The 9,827-nt window shown below is 42.3% G+C and overlaps 1 protein-coding gene across 1 annotated transcript; it reads right to left on the bottom strand.

The window, feature by feature from the left end:
• Positions 1 to 188: 188 nt before the first annotated feature.
• LOC134749652 (proteoglycan 4-like) lies at positions 189 to 4,756 on the bottom strand. The gene is made up of 3 exons (XM_063684668.1): positions 4,718 to 4,756; positions 3,555 to 4,278; positions 189 to 3,414 (listed from the first exon to the last, which is right to left on the bottom strand). Exons 1-3 carry the CDS (start codon positions 4,754 to 4,756, stop codon positions 794 to 796), a joined length of 3,384 nt encoding a protein of 1,127 aa, XP_063540738.1. The 3' UTR covers positions 189 to 793.
• Between the last annotated feature and the right edge of the window lie 5,071 nt (positions 4,757 to 9,827).

The raw sequence follows: 9,827 nt of genomic DNA on the forward strand, positions 1-9,827 counted from the left end.
TATATTGTAATGGAATGACTTTTAGTCATATTTAGTATTAAACGTGGATACATCAATATATCACTTGATAGAAAATATAATTATGTCAACACTTAAACTTACATGAGCACCAACCAACATTTACAAACAATTAAAATATATTAAAATACATCGATTTTTGGGAGCTTCTCTTAAAGGAAAACATTTGTCATTTTCAAGCACCAAATTAAATCGGTATACTTACAACTAGTCAACTACATATCCGAGTTAGTAAAGACAATAAATATAATAATGTTTTCAGCAAGCAAAAACATACTTTATTGTCTACACAATAAAGTTCAGCTACGCTAGACGTAGGAAGGGAACAGAGCGCTGCGTCTCCACTTTTCTGCCTGCATCGACTCTATATCGAGTGATATAAAATCGATATAAGTCCCAAAATAAGGAGGCAGCCGTAGTAAATTTTTGCTTGATGAAATTACACGTGATTAAACATAGAATCATTAATAAATGCAGCGCTATTTGTAAAAGTCTTAGCTTTGAAATTGGTTCACGAGTAAGCTTCTACAAGGTTGCCATAAGGCCTTTGTAAAACCACAAACCAGGAAAAGAGAACCACATTTCATGATCACGGCTTTCTAGATTGGAAAATAACCATCATCACCATTAAACACATACACAAGGACTCATGGCATTACTTCTGTGAAACAGTACTTCAAAAGCCTTTTACAACTAGACTGTCTTGTAAGAATTAATCTCGCTTTGGCAGTGGGAAGGATTTGGTTTGTGAAATTACCTAAATATAATAGGAACGTTACGATTCCTTCTTTTGGTTCAATTGTGGGAAGAAAGCCTCGATGGGTAGGATAGGATCATCCGTCGCTATGGTAAAATAGCTGGGCACTCTTCTGCTGCTCTGAGATACTGTTTTGAACATGCCTGGATTGTTGTAGTCTTTGCTTGCCGCTAGGGTTAAATCAGACACCCGCTTTGAGTGCTCAAATAAATGCTCAATTGGATCGTGATGTTTCTTATCAGCGATTTTCATAATGGCGCTTTCTGACCGCGTCCTCTCTGAAGTTATGTCTTCTTTGTGGTCTGTGGTAGTTTCTGTCACGCTGATATCTTGTACTGATTCGCCAATTTCGGAATCTTTTATCTTTTTCCGGATCAGTCTTTTGTGAGTGACCGTGGTCGGGGTGGTGGGCTCTGTGGCTTCCTCAGTGGTAGGCCTCGGTCTTCGGGAACCGTTGCGGACGCGAGATGAGATCTTCTGCGTCGTTCCCTCTGTAGGTTCTACTGTCGTCTGTCTCACTCTGCTGGACTGTCTGGCATGTGTCTGCTCTGTTTGCTCAGGGGCCTCAGTGGCGTCGCTCACCTTTTGTCTCGGGTCTTTAGGCACAAATTTCTTTCTCTCAGTAGCGGTATCATTTTCACTATTATATCTGTTGTTTTCGTTGTACGGTCTTCTTTGAGGGAATCTTAACTTCGGCGCATGTTGGGTATCTGCAGATTTTTCTGTGGTGCTTGTAGTAGAGCTGAGGCGATTTCTGTAGTCTTTTACGCTAAACCTAGGTCGGTTACTTTCATATTTATTCTTCAGTCTAGGTCTTAGTACTTTAGCGGGTGGATCGGGTGTGGTTTCAACTCTAGGAGTAGTGGTGGTCGCTTCACCTGTTACTTCACTGCTGAGAGATTGAGTAGTGGTCTCCCTATGACCTCTAATTGGTTCAAATTCAGCGTCTAATGGCTTAAGGTCTCTATGGAACGAGAAATCCTTATCGGGTCTGGTCGTTTTTAGAGTGTCGCTTAAACTGACTGCTATATCGCTGGTGGGTGTGTCCTTTTCATCCTGCTTGTGTGTGTAGTCTGGCGTCTCACTCTTTGTTTCAAACGGGCGTTGGGTTACTTTTAGTTGTGGTCGTGTAGCTATCTTCATTATTGGGGACTCATTGTTAGAATCGTAGTCCCGGTAAGATTGTGTTGTGGTCTCGTATCTTTCTGTGGTGGTTAGTGGTCTACGGTGGCCGAGTTTCTTCTTGGCTATCGTTGGATACGTGGGTGCAATGGTGGGGAGAGCGCTTGTTATTAAATCGTCGTTCACACCGGGAGTAGTGAGGTTGTACTGACTTTTATATTTAGATGGTCTGCGAGTGAAGGCCTGGTATTCGTCGCCGGCGTCAGTCGTAGGTGCGGGTTCGGTTGAGGATTGGACGTATTTAGCAGTACTAGATTCTTCCCTGTGGTGGATGTTGGCTAGCGGGGGACGACGTCTTCGGTTCTTGATCCTTTTTCTTTGCTTTTCCTTCTCAGTTGGCGGAACTGTGCTTGGGCGCTTGAAGTGCTTGTTTGGAGGAAGCGTAGGCAAAGGCTCAACTAGAAGATCGTTGTTCTCTTCGTTGCCTGTAGTGGTAGTGGTGGTCGTGACTGCTTGGGTACTCGTTTGCTTATACGCCTCAGTCGGCTTCTTCGTTCGTCTCGGCGGGCTGTGGTCGTCGTACGAAGGAGTGACTTTGTAGTAATAGTCTTTCAGCTTGTGCTTTCCTATAGGTTCAAAGTCGTCGCCTAGTGGCCTTCTGCTTTGAGATTCGACATTTCCGTCGTAATTCAAAGAATTTTCGTAGCCTTTTTCGGCTTCTGTTACAATAGCGTACTCTTCGGCGATAGGAGTAGTTTCAGGCTTAAAAGAGGAGTCATAATACTGTTGCTTTGTAACCGCTTCATCGGTGACTTTCTGATTGTCGTAGTCAGGGCTCGCGGTCCACGGCGCTTTAGACGAATGTGTGTTAAGTGCGTCAGAGTAAGTTTCGGTCACTTCATAAGTTGCTCGGAAAGGAACCGAATTAGGCGTTCCCTCTAAATGACTAGGCGGGTTTATGTACTGCTGGGATACTTCCTGGTTGCCGCCCGCGGCGAAGTTATCATGGATCTTGTGTTTCTTCTTCTCGTAATTCGCATTAATAGTTTGCTGATCGTAATAATTTTGCGCTTGGAAGTTCTGTTGCACCGGGTATTGGAAATCGTTGTAGTAGTTTGCCAAAGTGGTCGTTTGTACTGGGTTGTAGGTTGTTACTTTGTTGTAGTCTGAGCTGTATTGCTTTGAAAAGGGATCTTGTGGGCTAGCTTTGAAGCCGCCCTTATTGCCTGCGTTAGGGTCGATCTTTGGAGCGGTAGACACCTTGGGTGGTTGTGTGGGGACATTCTTGTTGTAATCGGTAACGGCTGTCCCGAAGTGTATTTGGTTGACGGTGGACTGCAGTTTTGGCGTAGTTGTTGGGAAGTAATTTGGAGTCTGTTTGTAGTTGGGAGAGTAGCTGAATGAGTTGAAGATAGTCTGTCTCGTCGGCTGTTGGTGTTGAGGTATGAAAGTCGTCCTAGTCGGGAACCCTGGAGTCTGTCCTTTAACGGATTGCACGTTGAACGGGCTGAACGTACCTGCAAATTTAAGAACATCCTTTTTTTATATGCCAAAACACATGTTTAGATTAATGGAAAGGTACCTAAGGTAAATTCACAAGATCTGAGAAAGAGCATGTTATGTCGTATTTTATACTAGCTTTTATCCTGTGTCTTACCAAAAATTCGCGGTGGGAAAGAGTTATCCTGGAACGTGTAATGCGAATACGGGTTGACGGGTATCTTCTGACCAGGGAAGTTCTGCGCGAAGGTCTGCCCCGGGAATGTCTGCTGCTGGGCCGTCTTCACCTGCTGGTTTAGACCTTGCTGGGCAGCATCATTATCTGGAAGTTTGTACACTTCAGGCTTATAGATCTCAGTCTCGCTTGATTGCGGCCTCTTCTCTGGCTTTGAGAAGTCAGCTGGCTTTGGATAGATATCGAAAGGCTTCCCAGTTTGATATTGGTATTGGACTGGTTGAACATGCTGCTGAATTGGCTGCTTGAACTTTTGTGGGTATTTTGTGAAGACTGGTCTCGCAGCGTAGGGATTATGTGGATTTCTGATTAGCACGCTTTCGACCGGGAAGTTCTGGATGTATTTGTAGTGGGTAAGGCCGTTGTTGTAAGGGTTATGGTAGGAGTTGATGGGTTGGTTGAGGGGAGGTTGGGTGGGGACGGTGCGGAGGGTTGTGGGGCGGTAGGACTGGGCTATGGAGGTGAGTTTGGTGGCGTCGCGTGTGACGAGCGGGCGCGCTGAGGAAGCGTACTGGTCCTGCACGGGGACGGGCGCCGGGACCTTGTAGGTGGGGGGCGCGTGGAGGGGGGCCGTGCCGTATGCGCCGTACACGAGGCCGCCAGAGCCGATCACTGGCCGCCAACCGCCTTTAGACAACGGGTGAGCCTGGAACCAACAAATAAAGGGTGAGACAATGCCAGTAGAACATGGTGGTAAAAAATCAAGAAGTAAAGAAAGCGGTTTGTGTAAACAAAGTCTTGATCATCAATACAAATGGATCTAAATCTTTTACAAATTATACCTACGTCTACGTCCATGGGCCACCCGACCGCCTAGCATGACTTGCGTTCTCGCGCGCGACTCCATATATCTAGCGCAACTTCAAGTATAAAAGCGCAAGTCATGCTATGCGGTCTGGTCTGGTTGACTGTACATAAAAATGGTTGATTACTAAGTAAACAATTCCACACGAATCTTTAACGCTGTGATTTATCTTCATTGCTATTTATGAGCGCACAGAACGAAAGCGTGATCGCGCACGCATGGTAAACACCCGAATGGTCGTAACTCTGTACACAACTTTAATGTAGTTAGAACCTTTTACGGTGGTAGCGATTCTGAAGTCTCGTGCAATCTCAATCATTTGCAATAACGCAACACAATTTGGCACGGAGCGGCGGCGGTGTGCCGCAGAACCGCTGGTAAATTTGTTTTTATTTTATTATTATGTGTATTCCATCTGTTGGGCAGTTCATCCAGATGCCTAAATAGATCATTCGTGATGGTCGGTAATCCATTTTAATGGCACTATAGGTAGTTGAGAGTTGAGTGTAGCCATTTTCAGTTCAAATAAGTAATTACAGCCTAATTTACCATCTCCCTTGAGAAACAATACTATTGTTTTAACCTCAACAATGCTGGCAATGCTGCAAGGAAAATTAAACGAAAATTTTGTACATGTAAACAAAACCATTGATTTTGGCTAAATAGCGTAGACACCGGGACTATAGGTACAACAGGCGGTCTTATCGCTAAAAGCAATCTCTATACATACCGATTGTGTTGCCATGGATCGGCGGTGGTGACCGGCTGAGCTTGGAGCCGCTAGCGCCAGCACCGCGGCCAGCCATAGCCCCCCTGAAACAAGGAAATTGTGTTTAATCATCACTTAGCCTTATTTAACTATACATGAATATGATGAATCCAATGAAGTGGTATCCGTTTATTATGACTCCGCTTATACTGATCAATCGCTTACTATGACGTAATTACTTTATGAAATTTGGTTTCATATGAAATTCTTTGTGACAAAGTAGGATATAAGATGACTTCCCTTATAGTGACAAATCGCTTACTATGACGTATAAATCCAATTTTCATGAAATTATGTCCGGAATTTCGGATATATTGACACATTCGCTGGTTTTCTTGGCCGTCCCCATACGTCTTTCCCTGCGAGGACGTTTGGTGCGTTCGTGGCGTGTATGCTGTTTTAGTTTTGATTCTCAGTGACAAGTTGATAATTGGTACAAGGTTAATAAAACTCATCTCTCACAAAGGAATTTGAGATTAATTTGTAAAAGTTAACAAAAATAAGAAATTAATCCACTATGCTTTATATGCCATCCGCTTAGTATGACGTTTTTGTCACTTCCCTTCGATGTCATTGTTTATTTATTATTAGCAAAGAGGATATAATAAGATAGAGCGGTACTGTCATAGTAGATTTTGTAACCACAGTAAATTCACTGCCATCTATCGACACACTTTAAAACTAAAAATAAAGATTTATAAAAATACAATAAAATGTATTTAAATATGGTTAAATGATTTTTTTTATTTGTATTAATTATTTTTATGATTTTGACCCATGTTCTTTCACTGATATGCGTTAAAATTGTTAAATAACAAACGAAACCGTCAACGCCATCTATACGACAGTAGGCCAAAGCTAGTAGCGCCCTCTGATCGAGAATCAAATTTTCTTGATTTTCGAGGCACGTTTTTTCCTTAGACTGTATCCATCTATTACAGAGTTATATCTATCTTTGTTATTAAGTATATCTGTTGCCGCTATAACAACAAATACTAAAAAGTACGGAATCCTCAGTGGGCGAATCCGACTCGCACTTGTCCGGTTTTTTTAATACCATAATCTTGCAGTAGCGAATTTCCTAAAATAATGGGGTCAATTACCAACTTACTGTACTTTAAAGGCTCAATCATTGAGTAGTTTACTACGAATGTGAAAACTATCATTAAAGATTAACCCATAGGCAGAACATAACCCATAGACCAACAAACACAACTTGCCATATCATTGTCCACTTTAAGCAATCAAGGCTACTTTCTACGTATTTTTGTCAAATGATAGTTAATAAAGTCTCTAATGCGCCCGACGGATCGACAAAAAGTCGCAATTGCGTCAAATTACATATCCGTATGGAGGCTTTGTGGGAAAGCGATAGTGCAAGTAAAAAGTCGGTAATCAAGTTCGCTTTTATACTTGTTCGATACAGGGAATACATAGTTAGAAGTTTAGCGTTGAAGTGCCGCGCCTGTTTCACCATATTTGCAATTGTCACCTGCCACCTGCCAGTGACAAGTCGCCGTACATTGCTGGTTCAAACCAAAAATACACGGTGGCTAAAAAATAAGTCAATCAAGCGCCGAATTGCCATGGCGAAAGATGCAATGACCCGCCTCCAAACCATCTGGAAGAATCGTGGCATCAGCTTCCATACTAAAGCACGCCTAGTAACAGCCTTGTTGTCTTCCCGATTTTCATGTACGGAGCAGAAACGAAAATGTCATGCGTAGAGGTGATGAAAGCTTGGAGAAAATGGTCGTGCTCGGAAAAGTGGAAGGCGTAAGACTACAGGGCCCCCCACCAACTAGATGGTCCGACCAAGTTAAGAAGGCCACCTCAGGCAAACTCCGGGAGATCGAGACCGATGGAGACAAATCACAGGAGCTGCAAAACCAAGTGGGCACGATCCTCAGTAATGAGGAACCGACAAAGAAGAAAAAATAAGTGCATTCTCGTTGCCAGGGAGGTTTTGGGCTTATACTGAGCAACTTTTACTATGGGACCAACCCCGTAATCGAGAAAAAAAAGTTAGCCTCCCATAGAAAATGGCAATGGAAAATCCGCAACATGGCAAAGGCCAAATAAAACTAATATAAGAATTGAACTTCCTGACTTTGTCACGGTTGTATAAATCACTTTCCGTCTCATTACACCGATCAAACTTTCGTACGAAAGTAAATGGCGGCAAATTGAGTGGCAGTCGGTTTGTGGACCGGAACCTAGTGACCGAGCGACCGTTCCCACGCCTTCAAAACATTCATTCATTCTTTTGATGTGATATATCAAAGCGTCTCACATTTTGCTTAATGAGAGAGTGGAATACAATGACATTGGACAAATAAATTGGACTGGTGGAATACCACCCTTACGAGTGTTAGAACAGGGACAATTGAAACACATTATGGTTGAAACAAGCCATTTTTTTTTCGAAGCGATTATTTCCCAAAAATATTAACTATATCAAAAAATGTTTTTTGGAAACCCTTATTCGTTTTGACAGTGTATAGCCCTAATATTTCAGCCGAGAAACTTTTTTACAAACTGGTAAAGATGTCATTATACCTACTAAAGAAAAAGTGACGATGCCCTCCAGTGTATGGATGGTATAGAAAGGATGCCAATCTCTTATGGCAGAATTGTTGCAAAAGTGACCGCTTTTAGCTTTAAATAATAGTTCCTAATCTCTCTGGTGGCGCTAGTTAGGCTCTGGGACATGAGTATAACATGAACCAACAAATAACCCGACCAAATTACGTAGGTTGTTTTTGGTAGTATTTCGGTGTATGGTGGCGCCGCCTAATTACTGTTTTTTGATGGACACTTTTCATACATAGAGATTTGGCTCCTTTATATAGTCTCCATGCTCCAGTGGATCCGGCCTTCACCACTGGAGGGCTTCATCACTTTTTCTTTAGTATATGACATCTCTTTTAGTTTATAATCTATATACATATAGTAGTGTAACTATGTACCTAAATAAACAAAAATCAAAATATTTTATAAAATAATTCGATTTGTTCCAAAAGTTGTAACTTTTTACACTTTACGTGTTGTGTTCATCTACGTAATTAAAAGTGTTAGAAACTTATTGATTCGTACCCAAGTCTTCTCCCAACTTTTTCCGATTAGCATGTTCTCGTGCTGTGAATAAGGTTGATTGCAAACGTAACGCAATTACACACGTTAGCCCTTTACGTAACGTTACGTTAACGGGGGCACTATTGTTTATCGAGTTGGGATAATTTGGGCCAATTGCGCATGTACACGGAATATTGCCTTTTTACTAGTGCAATTGGTTTTCATATTGATAAACAATATATAACTGTATGATAATGCCCGCAAGTAAATAAAATTGTCAAATCAAAATTAACGGTTCACTCGTACCTTCACCTAAGGGCTTAAAATTTTCCTTCATTTTCGTCCGAGTTTAGTTTTTTGATTCCACTAGCCCAAGCTAAATAAATAATAAGTAGAATTCGTTTTCTGGGATTTTTGAACTTGTTAATTATGTAAAATACCTAAGGAACATGTTATTTATTTATTTATTTAATTTATTTTTATAAGACACGGTACATAGGTGTTACATTAGGTTTACATTGAAATATTACTGGGTTAGCTGGGTTGGGCGGCATTTAATAAATTAGCGGACATCCTGAAACCTGTTAACATTCCACAATGCCTGAAAACTCGCCTCTTCAACCAATGTGTCCTGCCCACCATGACATACGGTGTCGAGACATGGACGCTCACTAAGGAGGCTGTGCATAAAATCCGCGTAGCACAGAGAGCCATGGAGCGCGCCATGCTCGGTATCAAGCTTCAAGATCGAGTAAGGAATGTCGAGATCCGTCGACGCACCAAGGTGCAAGACGTTGGTTTCGCCATTACCAAACTAAAATGGAGCTGGGCGGGACATGTTGCTAGGCAGAGTGATGGCAGGTGGACTAAAATGTTAACGGAATGGTGGCCGCTTTCGAATGAAAGAAGCCCCTGGCGTCCATCGGCTCGTTGGGTGGACGACATCCGGAAGGTTGCGGGTCACTTCTGGATGAGATTAGCTCAGGACCGGGACAAGTGGCGTACTGGAAGAGAGGCCTATGCTCAGCAGTGGGCGATAAAGGGCTGATATGATGATGATGATGATGATTACTGCAAAACAGTTTGATGGCAGTATGTCGTATACTAGGGATTTTTACTTGTACTTTAGGTTACTGACACCTAGTCATCTAACTTTCTTTTATACTTCGATAAGGCACCTACATCCTTGGTCGGGTTATTCGAACCGCCCCGTATACAGATAGTCTTACTATAACTTTCACGACCCCGGTCGTCAGTTTGGTTTGCGGATAGTAGAGTTGTCACGCTTAATTGGCCTTGTGAAGCTAGCTGTCCTGTATCTTTATTATCTTTCACCCCATTACACTGGCAGTTTCCTGCACCACGAGTACCACATTAACTTAATTATAATTATAGTAGAAATGTTTGCGGGCAGTACTCATTAAGTAAGAGCGGGAAAATAGCGATGGATCCGGGACCCGAGACATATCTTCTTCTTGACTTCAAAGCCATAATATAAAGTACTTGGTCCACTGACATATATGTATAGACAAGCTGTCGATAACAA

Source organism: Cydia strobilella, chromosome 18 (genome assembly GCF_947568885.1).
Source record: "Cydia strobilella chromosome 18, ilCydStro3.1, whole genome shotgun sequence".
In the NCBI taxonomy this organism is placed as follows: Eukaryota; Metazoa; Arthropoda; class Insecta; order Lepidoptera; family Tortricidae; genus Cydia; species Cydia strobilella.

What these genes read in the sequence shown, in the direction of transcription:
- LOC134749652 (XM_063684668.1), bottom strand. Translation starts at nt 4,756, where the DNA reads ATGATTGAGATTGCACGAGACTTCAGAATCGCTACCACC. An exon ending in ACTTCAGAATCGCTACCACC is followed by an intron (nt 4,279 to 4,717) that starts GTAAAAGGTTCT and finishes TGTTGGTTCCAG; the next exon opens with GCTCACCCGTTGTCTAAAGG. An exon ending in TTTCCCACCGCGAATTTTTG is followed by an intron (nt 3,415 to 3,554) that starts GTAAGACACAGG and finishes TTAAATTTGCAG; the next exon opens with GTACGTTCAGCCCGTTCAAC.